Here is a 17,291-nt window from a genome sequence, read left to right on the forward strand (position 1 = left end):
CATGCGCTTGAATTGTAAATTTTTACAAGGCAACTGTAAATTTAGCGCCCACGGCATAAAACTTAAATCTAAAAAATGAAAAAAAAAAAAAATAAATAAAATAATAATAAACTAAAACGAAAGAAAGAAAAAAAAGAAGCAAAAACAAATGAGTTGAAAAGCACAGCAAAATATAAAGAAAAATAAGAAATATATAAATAAATTTAAAAATATAAAATACAAGCCAGAACGGAAATGAGTTTATTAAATATACATTTAAAAAATTCATAATTATAAAACTAAAAACAAAAACCCAATTCGTTGCATAATATTTAAAACGAAGGTAGTATTAACTCGATTGCCTAATTCTAATATTAAAACAAAAACAATGGAAAAAAACTATATAAAAAAATAATTAATATTAACAGGTAAAATAATAATAATTGAAAACAAAAAACAAGAACAACAAAAATGTTATTATACTTATTATACCGATTAAAATGAAAACAAAACAAATTAAAATAAAAATTTTATTTAGATTAAAATCTTTTGCACTCGACAAATGTTTCCCCAGCACTTTACAGCTCAAGAGGTAAGCAGTACACCTTATTAAAATCCAGATCTTTTTCTACTTTCTCAACACTGTGATGATTGAATATCTAATGTAGTCCCATGAAAACAAACAACTCAGTACGAATTATTTATTGTATAATTTTCTAAGATCATAATTTGATTGATTTAATTATATGCAGTTAAATAACACAGAAAACAGATACACATTTTATAGATCTCAACTGTGGTTCGCAGAATTCTAAACTCGATCCTTTTTTTTGCAGATTTTTTTAAATTTAAAGTAAGAAATAATTCGTAAGATTTCTCAGTAAACATTTTTTCCATATGTCGTCATATGGCAATATTTTATTCCGCATTTCAAGGTTTTGATATCTTACAATTGCTGGAAGTGTTGTAAAAAGAAATTTATTATGAAAAATATGATTATATAATAATAATAGTTGCTTTATTTAAAAACGTCTCTACAAAGTTGTTGCTGATTAAGTGTTAATATTTGATTCAGATAACACGCAAGTCTATTTGTATTTCTAGGTAGGTTTTCTTTTAAAAATTTCGTTACTCGCATAGCTCAATGTTTAGTTACCAAATAATATAAGTATTCATGTATATGTATGTCATATCATATCATATTAAACAGCGTTTTACCAAGGTACTAAAGAAATATTTGCTTTTTTGGTGCGAGATAAGGTTGCTGCATTAGTTGGCCAACCAGTTTTGTAGGGGCATCTTATGCTATCAAGCTGCTAAGCTCTTGACAGCTTTTTACTGCGCATATATAATATAATATACTTAGTTTCGACTACAATACTTTTACAAATTTATAAGGACTTAGGTATGGAAAGTGGTCACATAAGTATATATACCAAATATAACATATTTTTGTGTTTTAAATTATGCACAGTTAAAATAAATATATATAATATTATGTAAAATATAATCAGCAATATATTAATATACTCAAAAGGACATTGACCTAAACTAAAAACGATTCAATTCACTTCATTCTGCTTCATGGCTGTCCATTTGATTGATTCGCATTGTCCTTGACGTAGTTGGGCGCCTGCAGTAGGTCCGTGTACTGCAGCAAAGCCTCTCGCAGCGAACGGGATACCTCGGGCGATGTTGTTGTGGTACAGTCCACCAAATAGGGATACAGGCCGATCAGTAAATCCCAGGCGGGCTTATTAACTGGATAAAATGAAAATTTAAGCTGAAATACAGTTAAGTTAGATTAATTTATGGCATATACCTTTGGATGCTGGCGCTTTCTTCATGGACACAACGAGCGTTGCAATAGCTTTTAGCACAAAGGAAATTTCCGAAAGGCGAAATCTGAAAAATAGGAAAAGATTATCAACTCCGAGTACAAGTTTATCTAATCTAAAATTTACCTGGGCAGCGGGCACTTTCCGCTTTGGCGTTCATCGTCATTAAAGCGCTTGAGCACCTCTTGAAAACGATGAAGCAGCGCCGTCACAGCCAGTCGCCCAGCAAAGTCCTTATTAACCGCTCCTGGGGCACCAGTACTCAATAAATTGGCATTTAGACGATTATTGTTGGTTGCTGTAGCCGTGGCCTGATCCTCTAGCAGCGAAAATTGCAGCAGCGTCTCGAAACAGGTTTTGGCAAAGATTTCGCGGAGCTTCCAGTCCGATTCGTAGCAAATGTTGCTATCCGAAGCCGAGTGAATGGAGCCTTTGTTCAACAACACCACAATTTGCATGATGAACTGATGCGGCATCTCGTGTGCAAAGGGCAATACCTCATCGCGCAGCAGCTCAATCACCTGACAATCTATGGTCTCATCGAGCACAATCTCCTCGAGACCACGATCCTCGATGGTGCACACATTGACCGGAAATAGAAATTTGTCAAGTGTATCGGCCAAGTCGTCCCACAGGCTGGCAAAATGTTGCGGCTTAGCGCGCGCCACTTTTAAGCCAGTGTGCAATACGCTTATCAAGCTGGATATGGCCAGCTTCCAGGTACTCGAGGATAGACACTTGTACTTCATGGCCAACGGAGTGCGCAGGGCCTTGACAATGTCATGCAATATCTGCTCCTGCACCACCGACTCCTCGGTGGCTGTACTTTGGTATAGCTTCACACAAATGCTAATGGATTTTTCGCCAAACGGTATATAATTCATGCTGACCACCTCGACAGAGGCATTATTCGCATAAAGATTGGCCGATTTTCCATATTTGTTGTGCTCCACATTCTGCTGAAACGTGGGCGGCGCACAGGCGAATTTGCTGAAAATCAGCAGCTGACGAAAGATGGCGGGTATCAATTGGCGTATGCTCGAGTCAGACTCCACATCCTGCCTAATGGCTTCCTTTTGTATCAGGTCCATGCACTCCAGTATGCCATCATGCAGCGGGGTCAGCAAAGTGTCCGACACAGTGGACATGATGTAAGGAACGGCATCCGTTTGGACGGGTATGCAGACAGCATTGGTCAGCACGGTGCAGAACTTGTCAAAGTCCGATGCGCTGAATCTAAAGTTAGTAACGAATGAGGTAAGTCTTCCAAGTAGTACGTAATCCATTTAACTCACCTGCTTTGAATGTGCTGAAAGATAGCGGGAAATATTTGTATAAGTGCCGTGAGAAATGCCTGACTTGGTATGTAAAAGTCCTCCTGGCTATCGCCGCTGCCACCCACGCCGGGCAGATATCTTGAAGTCGCTGACATTTTAGTGCTCTCCATGCCAATGCTCAGCCATATGTTCCAGGCAATCTGTTAAATATATATGTACATTAAGTAGGTTACAGAAATATCTTCTATCTTCTAGCCCGACATACATTCCAGATCTCTTCATCCTGCTGCCGTGCAGACTGACCCTCCTTGAGGCCACGGTCCGTGCTGTTATGGTACATAATTTCCTGCAGCGACTTGAGTGCCGCCAGAGAAACTTCACCATTCTTGCTCAGCGCCGCATTTTGAATGAACTCCAGTATTAGCGACCAAGCACGTTCGAAATCCCCCAGCACTTGAAGCAGCTCACGTTTAGTGTTGAACACCCGACAAACGCCAGACAGGGTTAAAACCTGCGTTTCGGCCCACTGCTTTTGGGCGGTGTTACGCGAATGGTGTATCAGTATATTGCCACTGGCGTCCACCTTCTCGTTGCTGGCCGAGCTGCTTAGAGCACGCACGTTGTCCAGCAATGGGAAGAGCACCTGCCACACCAAAGCCTGCCAGGTGGGTGGGTTAAGCAGAGAACCATGCGCCGCAATTGTGGAGAACAGTGTCTGACCCGCTGACTTGCGCACCGCTGGCCGTAAATCGACGCACAGCTCACCCAGCTTGGCGTACAGGCACATCCACAGTTTGTCAAACTGTGGCATTTTCAGGGTGCCTGGAAAGTCCGGCAGTATGGCCACATCCTCAAGCTGTGTAGACATCAATTTATCCTGGTTTTGATTGAAAAAGTCGGAGATATTCCACTGCAAAATAACGGCAAATCAATAAGTAATCCAATGACTAGGACCCCAATCCCTTACCATGAGTCCAATGGCCGTCAATGAAATATTTAGCTCCTGTGTCTGGGAACCAAATTTTGCTGCTGTACTGATGCATAGAGGCAGACAACGCCAAGGCATGACCGTCAGAAAATCGGTAATGACGAGCTGCAGGCATTGGAAAGCAGTGCGTATCAGCGGCTCTCCGTGGTGGTCATTAACAGCGCCAATTATCTCGATTATAGCAGGCCAGCCAAACGACAATATCTCTCCAGCTGTATTCAGAATCTGGAGCACGCAATCCAATTGGCGCTGACGTACATCCGCATGCATAACAGTGGACAGCTCAGAGAGTGGACTTAGCAACATCGTTTGCAATTCCTATGAGTGTAGGAATATAAATTAATATACAATAATTTGATTTATAGTAGTTCCACCTACCAAATTCTCTTTGAGCGGCTGCTTGTGCTTGAATTGCAACGCTGATTTAACCAGATAAGTTATTGCCTCAACGCCCCATTCACGCATGCGTATATGCCGATGCTGGCATACCTCGAGCAGGTGATTGGTAAGCGGTCGCCAGAGCACCTCGATGCGTGGCATATTCACCAGTCCGGTTTCCATCAGCTTGGCGACAGCGAAGAGCGACGGCTCACGATTGGCATAGGCCAGCTCCATGGCCTCGTGGGAGAGTTTGCACAGTGCATCAATTAAATGATGCAGGGCGACATCATCTAGACACTGGCTCGATTCGAACAGTTGGCCAATCATTTGCGACAGCACAGGCAAATCGGCCATCACGGCCGTCTGTATGCCCACGTTGGCTTCCACGGCGGGCTTGGGCATCGCCTGCAAGCTGCCGCCCGTCGAGGGCTTCAGGCCCAATATCCATACCAAATGCTGCAGCGTCTGCAGCACGATGTGCCATGACGTGCCCAAAATACTGCCATTGTTGTGGGCCAGCAACAGAATCGCACGCATGCATTGCAGATTCTTGTTGGTCAACATCACAGGAGCCTGCATCACGCTGTGCGGCAACGAGGCGCTGGGCAACGGAGTGCCCACTGCCACAATCTGTGGACGAAAGTCGCCGCCATCGGCGTTGCAGCTGTTAATAAACTGACTGCTCAGATCCTGGCTGCCGTTGCGCGTGTGGCCTGTCAATAATATACAGAGAAAACATTCTTATTTTCAATATACAAATAAATATAAATATATAATGCATACATCTGAGGTCAACGTCTGGCTGTGCGCTATTGGCAAATATGGATACGGCATAGTGAGGTGGAAAGGAGGCGCGACACATGGCCATTATAAATGCATCGCGTGGCTGAAGCTGCTGCAACATGCCACAAAGTGCTGCATAGTTCTGCATGGCTTTCAAAATGTTCTCGGTGGTGCCCTCATCGATGGACGTTTCCACCAGCGGAATGAATGCGCTTAGCAACCCAGACCAGCTGGAATTTATCAATTGTAAACACAATGGCTTATACTCCTCGTCCGTAATAATGGCCATATTGTGTGTGGGATGCAATTCCGGTGTGCGCTGAATAACTCCACCAATGGAACGGGTTATATCCAACAGAATCGCATATGCCACGGAAATGCCATAGCTATCGGGTATGTTCGGCGCATCCAGTTTATCCAGCATTTCCAAACTAAAAAATAAATTCGTTAATTACATAAGACTACTACTGCTGCTGCTGTTGCTTACTAGACAGCCTTTGGTAATCCGGGCGCAAAGCTGGCCACCAAAGGCAGATAGGCGCCACGGAACATAAAGCCGCACTGATTGTTCCCTCCACTAGACAATGCCGCCAATGTACTTGGCTGCTGTCCGGACGCTCCGATTGCCTGCTGTCCACCATTGCTCAGCACAGCTGATGCATTGATCAGTGAGTAACGCACATAGCTACCCATGGCGGCAATCATGTCGTGTACAATATGCGTTGCGTGATTCTTTAAATCGTACGATTTGCAGAAGAAAGCAATCAACGTGGATCGTGTCACCAGCTTGTGAATCACCTCCAGAGCTAATGCACGCTGCCAATGCGGCTTGTCAGGATCCAAGAATTTAATGATCAGCGACAAAAATATCTCGCACTCGGTAACCAATATTGTATGATACTTTTGTATCAATATGGCCACCAAGCGAAGCAAACGCATGCTTATGGGAAACAGTGGCTTGTCCACGGGCACTGACGCTGTGCCATTGCTCGGCGCTGGCAACTGGCGATGTTTAACATTCGGCGAAAATAGTTTAATGACCAAAGCACACACCCGTTCTTTCAAGAGCAAGCGAAACTCTTGGTTCTGCAAAGGAGAAGAGATGTATTTATAATATGCATATATAATCATCGTAAGAATCAGCTAACCTCATGAAATACAGCGCTAAAGTTGCTGAGAACTGCTTCTAGCAGCTCAAGGCCAAAGGTTCGCGTCATTTCTGTCATGCCCAGCAGCCAGAAGGGTTGCTCCGCATTGACCAGCTGCACCAGATCCTGGAACAGATGAAATGCATCCGTTGCAAAAGTTTGCCCATCCTGGGTGCTGCTATTGGCATCGGTGTCGGGGCTATTCGAACCAGATTGCTGCGGTGGCTGCTGTTGTTGTTGTGGCTGCAGATTGTGCACGGAATCTTTCTCCAGATAAACGCGCTCAAAGACCAATGAGACTAGCTGCCGTATGGTTGCACCTGCTGTGTTAACAATCGTTGGATTCTTGGTATAGTGCAAGCGAAAACACAAGACCAGTGCCTTGGCCAGCGTGTCGCCATGTACCACCAGATTGGTTGTTAGTAGCAACGTCACCGTTTGCAACACCTTCACTTCCTCAATGTTGTGCTCCATTAGTGTCCACAGTGCATTTGTGATATACAAAGCGCCCTTCTGATCGACTACCTGCTGTGTAATCAGACGTTGCATCATACCCAGGCAGAACTATAAACAAACAAAACAGGTAACAGTGGTGGAACTATGCGACGATGATGAATGACTCACCTTGATAATTTTCAAGTCTTTTGTTTCGCAGCCTTGCACGAGGGGATAGAGTATCTGATTGACGGTGTAGTAAACCGAATTTTGTTGGCTGCTGCCAGCGGTGCATAGTTTTGAGATTGCCTCCTCGCATGCCTGCAAGAAAAACGTAACTTAATAACCATTGACAAATCAATTAACTCAATTATCATAAAAAAATTCAATTTAATTTCCTTTTATTGCTGACCGGTTGGCCTGATAGCAATTTCATAATTGCGTCGTACACACACAGGTGCACAGAGGAGACGCACCCATGCACCCCTCCCCCACTAAGACTCCTTGCAGCCCACAAAACAACCACCGTATGACAAATTGCCGTTATGATGCACACGTCAGCGGATTTAAGCTGGAGGCAACAGCAGCTGACCCTGAGCTAAGCTCAGCCACTTACCTCTTTTATTTGCGGGTACTTCTTCTTGGTTTCAAGTGAGAGCGTCTTGAAGTCTGCCTGCAGGGCCTCAACAAATTTATGCACATCGGTGCCACCGCCCACCACCCCGCCGCCCACAAATGACATAGTTATACGCGACTTTTTTTTGTTCCGTTTCAACTGCTGTTGTGTGCTTGTTGTATAAACGCGACACTTAGCGCATTATATGTATTCAACATTTAACTACAACAACTACGCTAAAAACACATGCGCCTAATCTCACTTTACGCTTATATATGAACCAAACAATTGTACGCAGGCGAGCACAATAACAACGTCGGGTGTTGAAAAATTTTTGTGAATCGTTACTGACAGCTGCAGCTGACGTACACAGTTTATCGATAAGTGCAATTGCGCTGGTGTTCGGACATGTAAACAGTTGAGCAGCTGTTGTCTTATTTGCAAAATGCAATAGGAATTATATTTATATATTTTTAATGTTGCAAATAGTATTGGGCCATAACGCCATAAATTTGTTAAATTTTATAATATAAAATTCATTGGTATGCTATTGCAAAATGACAAGGTATTTTTGAATATAAGAAATAAATTAAATAATTAGTATATGATACTGTTATTAACAGTCTGACAACAGTTTAACAGATTAACACATCCCTGTTATGCAAGCTGTTATTCGTAACAGGGTGATTACAATTATTAGTAGAAAACGCAAGAAGAAGCACAACAGCACGACCAGCGGACGAGCACGGCCGACTCGCAGCACCCGTTGACGACGAATCGCGGAGTAAACAAAAAAACTGTATTTGAGATTCATTTTAATGAGATTAAAACCCTAAATTCTAAAGGCATTTGATTGCATACGTGTTCGCGATAAAGTGCATAAACCAACAAAAGTGTCATAATCCATATAAAACAACCGAAAATAGTCAAAAAACCAAGCAGCAACTAAAATAAAAAGCCAACAAAAAAACTCGCGAAACCTTTGCATACACAGAAATAAACGCTTAGACTGTGCTTTTGTTGTTGCTGTAGTGCCTGGCCTGAATGACTAATGAAACAGCTTGAAAGCCAACTGACAATAAATTTTGTCAAAACAAATACTCGAGTTGAGGCTGCCAAGGCGATTCAACGCAACAAATTATTGTCATAATTCTTGTTTTATATATATGTATGTGCATTGTCAACAAAACGTTAATTAATAATGAGCAAACACTAAAAATAGCTGATATAAAAAAAGGAAGAGAACAGGCCATCTAGTAATTATGCTTGACCCTGGTCCAACAATAGCCATAGCCACAGACCCAACGCCGACGACTTTGTCGCTGTCTTCTGGCTAACGCTGCCGTTGGCGTTGACGCTGACGCCGTTGTCTCAGTCGCTGCTTCAATTAACAAATTTACTCGTCAAGTTGACGTTGACGCTGACGTTGGCGTCGCGACTAAGCTGCTGCAGGTAAGTTAGTGTGTGAGAGAGATACAATGAGTAAGCGAGGAAGAAGAAGAGAGGGAAGGGAGAAGGTGGGTAGATGGATGAGGGCCAGTGATAATGCAATGGGCCAAACGATGACTGCGTTGTTTTTTTTTTTTTATACATTTCATACTCTGTAACTATTGCAAAATAATTTTGTGGGGTATAATGATGATGTGGAAGTATTTCGGTAACTGATAGAGGAAGATATCGATACGTATATGTATGTATGTGTATATGCATATATGTATGTATTTACATGATCTACTTCGAGCTCAGTTGATAAAGCTGTTTCTATCTGTGTCAAAGTTTTGGGAAAACCTTAAATGAAGTAAGTTTATTATTTCGATAAATAACAATTTAGGAGCTTAAATAATATAAAACTTTTAAAGGTAAAACTTTTAAAGGTTATGTACCTATTACATAGTTTAAAGCTATTTGCCTAAGCCTTAGCTAAAAGCATAGATATCAATGTTTTGCATGGTATCTACTAGTCGATCAGCCTTGTCTACAGCACCTCTCACTTAGTTGATTGTTTAATTTATTAACATAAGCATAATGTTTAATTTTTTTTCTTTCTGTTTTGTCTTTTGAAAAATTGAGTAATAGTGTTTTTTGTTGTTCGCATTTTATTCAATTTTTTGTATTGCCAAACTATTCAATATTGGGAGCAAAGGTTTGATTCAGCTAGACGGAAATGCTTTGCATAGAGCTAGCTGATCAGCTATACATACATACATATATTATTATAGATAAATATGTAATATCAACAGCTAACGCTGGTCAACGCCCTCTTTTTGGCATTTTTGATGCGACTTTGATTGATAGCAACATAGTCCAGCCGAAGATTTTTTCTCTCCTATTTTTTGTAGTTTTTCTTAGTTTAGTAGGAAACCCGTTTTGTCAGTATAACCGTCGATTATCTGCGGTTCAATGTACTTATCAGGGTCCATAGTTTTTGTACAATTTCAAGAAGAGAAGCAAAAGCAATGCTGTGCTAGCTATATGTACATACATATATGTACATACATACATATGTATCTATGATGATATATATTTACTTATATTCATGTGATGTAATATATTTCTACAATTGTTGTAACTTAACAGCGCGTTAAATAATAATTGTAAATTTTAACATATCTATCGCAATTCGACACTGTTCCAGAGCTCATTTCAAAAGCTTTACACTGAACACATTCTTTAATTATATATACATACAAAAATGTATATATATAAAAAAAACACACGTTTTGGAGGTTTTCTTTCTTTACATAGCGAATTTAATTAGAGTCTATACAATAATTTTTGGTAATTGGCATGCGAATTAATTCGAAAACACGATTCAGTTTAGTTTGAATAGAGATGAAAAGTTTCACAATAAAAAATTCGATATCTATAATGAAACATATTTGTTGTTACACTCTATGAATTTTGTATTCGAATTTAAAAATATAGATGCTATAAGCATTCGTATGCAGGGAGAATGGTATGTAATTCTGCTGAATAACATACAAAATTATATGTTCATGTATATACTGTATTTATAGTAGCTAAACAATATAATTTCGTTCTATATTGTTCTCAGTACTATGAGTGTAGCCAACTGATAAGGAGAGAACTAATTGGTATGGTCCGTTGATTATGTTGGGGCACAGCATGTCGGGCAGACCGGAAGTATTCTATTGATTAGCATATTGTATGCAGTGCCGGCAGGCAGGTGCCTAACTAAAGGCCTTATCAGCGCAGATGACTCACCATGCGAGATGAAATTTCAGCAGTCTAATCTACTACTTATAATGTATAATATAATTTAATATAATTATATATATATAGCATGTATCACTTTCGCTTTTTAAATGTCGGAATTTAAGCGCGTCACGCTGCGGTCTCCAATACAATGCTGATTATTAGTTTTGCCATGGAAACTGTTTGCGTAGGGATTTACGTTTCAGTTTAGAACTCGTCTTGGGATTTTCATTTGCTCTTCTGTGATAAGAGGCTAAATGGCAAAGAGTGCGTCAAAGAAAACACCATAAACAATCTTAAATCTTAAAACAAAGTTGTCTTTGCTGTCTTATACGTAGTCTTTTAATAACAACTGTATATTGAATCATCTATATACATATATTAGTTGTGTCTAATTAAGAAACGGGGTTTTCTCATCGTCACAAAGTGAAAAGTGGGTAGATTGGGTAATATTTGTCTGTTAGAATTAAGCACTTGACAATTTGATGTCAATATTGGTAACTTCTAGACACTTTATAACCTAAGTTCATCAAGTATGACGATGAAAACTTGCCTATTGGCTGTTATGCATTCTCGGAAGTGTATCGGTTTTTATAAAAAAAATTTAGGGAATGTCATCAAAAATGACTAAACTATTAACTAAATACCTTATTGTTATGTTTGATTGATTGATTGCTTGCCTGATTGCTAAATTTCATTATGGAAAATTTATTTACCAAAATCGAACTCGTTATCAGTATATTAAAAAAGTTGAAAAAGAATATTTTGCATAATAATCCAGTTTCTTAGTTGCATTATATACTAGTTCACTTGCGATTAGAGTGTAAAGAACAACGAATCGGAGAGATATGTTCAGGTATTTGACTTGTTTTTAATGAGTTCTTTAATTTGGCATTCGATTAGATAAAGACGCCCAGACACTGACCAGTTATCTATATCTATATATATTACTGATACGTCATGCCAGAAGATTTCACTTTTTACGGTAGGGGTATAGCAATTAACACCAATCGAATTTCGAGATAATAAAAAGCGAAACACATTACAATCAACATTACTTGAAAAGAAATATACCATATTATATTTCTTTTTGAATGATTACACTTTGCAAATAATTGGAACGTTAATTTGTATTGTGATAAAAGGTGATGATCTACGAATTTGTATTCAATGAAATTTGTAATATGTCTATTTCATAAGTTCCACTGCATGAGTGACTACTGTAAAACTTTCTTAACAGCATTTTTATCGATTGTTATGAATAAGAAACTACGCTTTCGGTCTTCTAGGTTTTGACGTCCGTCGTTAAACAGGTTCCTACTTTTTTAATGGAGGTCAGCAGAGGAAATGATACTAAAAATAAGTCACACCTATTATTAACATTTGAAAGCCCTCTTGACAATTAAACAAGTTTTCTAATGGCACATGTATATATTTATAAATATAAATAGTTTATATACATATTTATGTCTCATTATTGTAGTGAAATCAACTTGAGCGATAAATTGTACCGTTCCAACTAACAGTGGAGCTTGTCAAGTCGCGATAAATGCAACTGAAATCTATAATCTCTAGCGATAGGCCAGGCAATTCGCATTTGACTGATTGAAAATGATTTAGCTTATATTACGGTAGCTTTCAGATACCTGATTTCTAATCTGAAGTATCTGGTTCAAGGCAAGTCAAGTGTGTTTGCGTATGTATGTGGAGCTACAATAACAATCGACGAAATCACTTCAGCTTCAACTTCTGAGTTCGAAATGGGTCAAGAATTTTTTTAGCTTTTCTGAAAAAGTTAATTTTATTATCTCTCTGCGCATGCAAAACAGCGCAGCGTAGCAACAAATGTGGATGCTTACTGACCAGCACTGTCAGCTCTTGAGAAGCAAGAAAAAAGCTGGTTTTTTGATGATCAGAATTTTATTTTGTATAGGCTAGGTTAAGTTGGCTTTTAACTACGCTTCACTGTTTTTACTCCTTGAATGTGGCTATTTGGATATTAACCACATTGCATTTGGCAATAAAGATAACTGGTTGGATAAAAAATAATAATAATAATATTGTTTTATACACACCTCAGGCTGCCGCCGATTTTGTCGTGAATCAAGCTAAACTTCCAACACCGATGCGGTGGTTATTTATGCGCATTTGCAACATTTGTCCACCTCATTAGCATGAGGGCAGTACCGCAGCAGCTAAAATCTTCATCTTCAGCAAATTTAATGTTCAAGTCAAATAATTTGCTCTGTATGCGTCAGAAAACGTGTTTTGTATATTTATTTAAACAAAATTTTATTACTAAAACAAAAAGAAGATAAAGCAAAACTGTTAATGGAAGTTTCTAACGTTAATGTTTGAAAGAAATGAGTTTTCGTAAGTGCTCGATAAGTAAACTAATTAAAGCGAATATTTTTTTTAGTTTTCCTAATCTGCGGCCAATTAACATTTGAAGCAGAAAAAAATCTAGACGATAAACGAAATGTTCATTTCCCTTTGACAACCAACAAGTTTGTTAGTTTGACAAGAACAAAATCTGCTCAAGTATGAGAAATTGTTAAAAAAAAGTATATATTAAATAGTCGTTCTTATCAAAGCTTTACCAGTCAAAATCGAAAAAATTTCGTTTTATACTTTAATCGTTGAATTCATGGAATTATATTTGATGGAGCTTAAGTACACATTTTTAGCAATAATAAATAGCGATTTAGGCAGGTGGTAAATTATGATTAGATTAGAGAACCAATAGTAAAATCAGTACTGAAAGTAATTGATTTGCCAATTGTTGAGTTAACTTATTTATCGGCTCGAATTAACCAAAGCAGTCAAAGTACAAAATTGTACACAGTTATTAATGAAGTCGTGTGAAATAGTAGTCTGACTGAAGCGTATCAAATCCAACCGAAGCGGTACACAAAGGCTTGAGGTAGCTCAGTTAACGATATGTAAAGCAAAGACTCATCACTGTTAAGATTTATCGAATTGTCAATTGTATGCTCGTACACAAATAGTTCGCCCACGCAGAAAAGATAAGATAAATAACACCCAACTCGATAATTACAAGAACAGAACTGGAGAAGAAGAATGCAAAATGTTATTCCAACGTTGTTTTTGAATTCTTAGGCGCGCTCTCTGTGCTTATTTCCGTCAAACACTTGACACGCACACACAGCCACGCGAAATAATGAAGTTGTTTTTTAAAAACAACATACACATGTATGTATGTATGTATGTATATTATGTGCGCGCGTGTATGTTTATAATTTCCTTTTGTGAACTAAGTATTCTTGTTTATCTTTCGTTGCAGTCGCTTCACGTTCGTTGGCCCGTACTAAGCAAAGCGCGTATAACATAGATAGAAGCTAATAGTTTTTGGAACAATACTTCATCTTAACATTTGAGATTTACAACTGGAAGATTCGAGATGGCTGCTGTTGGCAACATACACAATACGCGCATTTTGCGCTTTCTCCTAGTTCTGATTGTCGTCATACTCACAATATTCATTTATGCATCATACTCAACGACTGCGACGCTAACGCCAACGCATATGCATGCAGCAGCGCCGCCGCCGACGCCGCAACAGCTGACAGCAGCTGGACATCAACAGCAGCAGCAGCAGCAACCGTTGATGGCGGCGTCGAATAATACAGGCGAATTCGGTCTATCGCCCGCAGAGGAACCCAGTATCAGCAACAGTATCAACAACAACAACAATTATAAGGCAAAGCAACAGGAACAACAACAACAACAACAACAGCATAAGAAACCCCAACATCGTTTGCCCACCATAGATGAAGACGCTCTGCTGGATGGAGGTGCAGCTGGCGCTAGTCCCATAGCGATTGGCAGTGATCAAGGCGATGAGCTGCTCGAAGAGCCGCAATATGTGCAAAGTATTGATGCAATTACAGGTGAGTAGGTGCACTAATTGTCATTGGCGATTGCTTATTAAAAACATTATTGCAGGCAACATCAACACTAACAGCAACAACAATAACAATAGCGAAGCTAAGCAATCAGCAGCGGCTGCTGTTGGCCAGCAACAACAGCAACTGCAACAGCAGCAATCGCCTTCAGACATTGAGGTTCTGATGATACCCACATCCAATTTGCAAAAGTTCATCGAGAATGCTGATAAGATATTGAAGAACATGACAGCTAATAGCAGCAGCAGCCCCAACAGCAACATCAACACGGCAGCAGTCCCAGCAGTACCAGCAGCTCCATCGGCAGCTGCTTCCGCGCCCAGCGAACAGCGTACGGGTTGGTTAACCAATATTGGGCGTGGCATGTTGGCTTGTTTTGTGCAAATTAAAAACGACATAGAACAAAAAATACCAACATTTATCTATGTCTCTGTCATGTCGAACTTTAAATACCCTGTCATTTTTAACTATTTAAAAACAGGTTGATGTTTAGCAAAACTCAACTTAAGAACTCTGCTACATATCACATTGTCCAGTCCTAATCACCAAATATCTCCCAGGGATTATTCTCACATATATCTAGTTAGGAGAATATTTAGGGCCATCAAGTTTTCAAAATACAAAAATAATCGAAGGTGTTTAATTGCCTTTTTTGAGTACAAAAAGTCTGTTAATATAAACTTATTCGCAAGGGCACGTAAGCACCTTTCAGCAATAGCTACATCCACCCATTGCTCATTAACTGAAACGTCTGTCGTTTCGTTAGCTTTTGTTTGCATTCTAATTGGCATACAGTGCGAAGTATCGCATTTCCTTAACGGTTGTAAATGGAGGGTCCGACAAAGAAAGGTTCGGCTTATTTGTTTGCATATTATACAACAGCGCACATGACGTGCCCATGCTCCATAAAGTATATAGATATTTATATTATATATATATATAAAAAATATATTATAATTGATTTTCCCCAGCAATTACTCACTTTTTTTCCCCATTTATTTACAGATAAGACCAATCAACCTGGTTTGATTGAGGACGTGCAATTAAATTTGCTGGATAATAACAATGGCCCTGTTGGCTTTTACGCTGTAATGCCCGTAAAAGTGATCGCAGAGGAGGAGAGCAAAAAGAAGGCGCCGACAGTTAAGCCAAAACCCAAATCTATCAACAACAAACCATCAAATAGTCCCATGGACCCCTCAAAAGGCATTCCAGCAGAGAGAATCTATGAGAGCGGTCATCTAAATGAGGAAATAGATGTGGAACGTATATGTCCTTCAAATGGATTAAATACTCGCCTACTTATCCTGATCACCTCTGCTCAGACTCATGCAGATGCTCGGATGTCCATACGCCAAACATGGGGACATTATGGAACAAGAAGAGATATAAGCTTGGCCTTTGTTTTGGGTCGTGGCACAAACGAGACAGTTAATGCGGCTTTAAGCCAGGAGAATTATCTGTTTGGGGATCTAATACGTGGCAACTTTATTGATTCGTACAATAATCTAACGCTAAAGACAATCTCATCGTTGGAATGGACCGATCAACATTGTTCGAGTGCCAAATATATATTGAAAACAGATGATGACATGTTTATCAATGTGCCCAAGCTACTGAATTTTCTCACACAACTTGAGAAGCACAAGCAAAAGCGCGCGATCTACGGTCGTTTGGCCAAGAAGTGGAAGCCCATACGTAATAAGAAATCAAAGTACTACGTATCGACTGATCAATTTCCTGCGTCTGTATTTCCGTCGTTCACAACGGGACCTGCTTATGTAATGACAGGGTCAATAGTTCATGATCTATATGTTAGATCATTGAAGACCGTCTATCTGAAGCTGGAGGACGTCTTCACTACAGGAATTGTGGCACAGAGTTTGGGCATTGAGCGTATGCATGTGACTGAGTTTGTCAATCGTCGTATATCGTTTAATCCATGCAATATAAGAAATGCAATTAGCGTCCATATGATCAAATCGAATGAACAATTCGATCTGTGGAAGAAGCTGCTGGACCAGGCCACGAAATGTAAATAGTATTTTAGGTTTAAGCTGTGAATTTAATGTTTAAAGCGAAAGAAAAGGCAGCTAGTGGCAGCAAATAGTAAATATCTTAGTATATTAAGTATTAGAAGTATGTATCTATATCTTATATATACTCGTGTTAAATGCATACGATTTTTAATGTACTATCACATTTGTTTTTAATTACGTTATGTTTTGTAGCTTAATTGTAGCATTATAAATGCCATTAATTAATTATCTAATAATTAGCTATAATTCTGTTAATAAGTATGTTAACGCAAATGAAAAAAACAAATCGAAACAGTCTCAAAGAAAATTATGGTCTATTGTGGTCACCTGTGTTTCTTTTTATTTTTTTGGAAATATAAAAAGGCAGCTCTTTTAAGTATAGCAAATTGTGTTTAAATCTAGAATGAAATGTCTGCTTCATTTAGTTGCAAACAGTTTTTAATGGAAAAGAGCTACGTATGTATTTCAAAAATTTGAGCGGTGATTCACGCAAGTTCGATAGTCGATTAGTTATGTCATATTTCGGTTTATACTGAGTGCCCTTATTGAACCGCCACAAAAATACTAGTGATATGATATCGATTAAAGCGGCGATATTCACAACCATCCTTAGTAAATTCATAAAACTTAAATATTTTAAGAGAATATAATTTTTTACATGTGAG

At 39.0% G+C, this 17,291-nt stretch overlaps 2 protein-coding genes across 2 annotated transcripts; one reads left to right on the forward strand and one right to left on the reverse strand.

Annotated features, from left to right (window-relative positions):
* Nucleotides 1-979: 979 nt before the first annotated feature.
* mon2 (Mon2 homolog, regulator of endosome-to-Golgi trafficking) lies at nucleotides 980-7,813 on the reverse strand. Its single transcript, XM_030385477.2, has 12 exons — nucleotides 7,446-7,813; nucleotides 7,019-7,150; nucleotides 6,395-6,958; nucleotides 5,734-6,332; nucleotides 5,247-5,677; nucleotides 4,461-5,176; nucleotides 4,062-4,400; nucleotides 3,360-4,004; nucleotides 3,113-3,294; nucleotides 1,944-3,053; nucleotides 1,802-1,884; nucleotides 980-1,740 (listed from the first exon to the last, which is right to left on the reverse strand). The coding sequence occupies exons 1-12, from the start codon at nucleotides 7,569-7,571 to the stop codon at nucleotides 1,562-1,564; spliced, it is 5,106 nt and encodes a 1,701-aa protein (XP_030241337.1). The 5' UTR covers nucleotides 7,572-7,813; the 3' UTR covers nucleotides 980-1,561.
* Nucleotides 7,814-8,131: 318 nt separating this feature from the next.
* Nucleotides 8,132-16,912, forward strand: LOC108658504 (uncharacterized). The gene is made up of 4 exons (XM_030385481.2): nucleotides 8,132-8,897; nucleotides 13,966-14,572; nucleotides 14,628-14,924; nucleotides 15,593-16,912. The coding sequence occupies exons 2-4, from the start codon at nucleotides 14,083-14,085 to the stop codon at nucleotides 16,627-16,629; spliced, it is 1,824 nt and encodes a 607-aa protein (XP_030241341.1). The 5' UTR covers nucleotides 8,132-8,897; nucleotides 13,966-14,082; the 3' UTR covers nucleotides 16,630-16,912.
* Nucleotides 16,913-17,291: the final 379 nt, after the last annotated feature.

Source organism: Drosophila navojoa, chromosome 3 (assembly GCF_054131105.1).
Source record: "Drosophila navojoa isolate 15081-1374.11 chromosome 3, UAZ_NAV_1.0, whole genome shotgun sequence".
In the NCBI taxonomy this organism is placed as follows: domain Eukaryota; kingdom Metazoa; phylum Arthropoda; class Insecta; order Diptera; family Drosophilidae; genus Drosophila; species Drosophila navojoa.

What these genes read in the sequence shown, in the direction of transcription:
- LOC108658504 (XM_030385481.2), top strand. Translation starts at nt 14,083, where the DNA reads ATGGCTGCTGTTGGCAACATACACAATACGCGCATTTTGCGCTTTCTC. An exon ending in AAGTATTGATGCAATTACAG is followed by an intron (nt 14,573 to 14,627) that starts GTGAGTAGGTGC and finishes ACATTATTGCAG; the next exon opens with GCAACATCAACACTAACAGC. An exon ending in GCCCAGCGAACAGCGTACGG is followed by an intron (nt 14,925 to 15,592) that starts GTTGGTTAACCA and finishes ATTTATTTACAG; the next exon opens with ATAAGACCAATCAACCTGGT.
- mon2 (XM_030385477.2), bottom strand. Translation starts at nt 7,571, where the DNA reads ATGTCATTTGTGGGCGGCGGGGTGGTGGGCGGTGGCACCGATGTGCAT. An exon ending in AGTACCCGCAAATAAAAGAG is followed by an intron (nt 7,151 to 7,445) that starts GTAAGTGGCTGA and finishes TTTTTCTTGCAG; the next exon opens with GCATGCGAGGAGGCAATCTC. An exon ending in TTAGCGCTGTATTTCATGAG is followed by an intron (nt 6,333 to 6,394) that starts GTTAGCTGATTC and finishes TCTCCTTTGCAG; the next exon opens with AACCAAGAGTTTCGCTTGCT.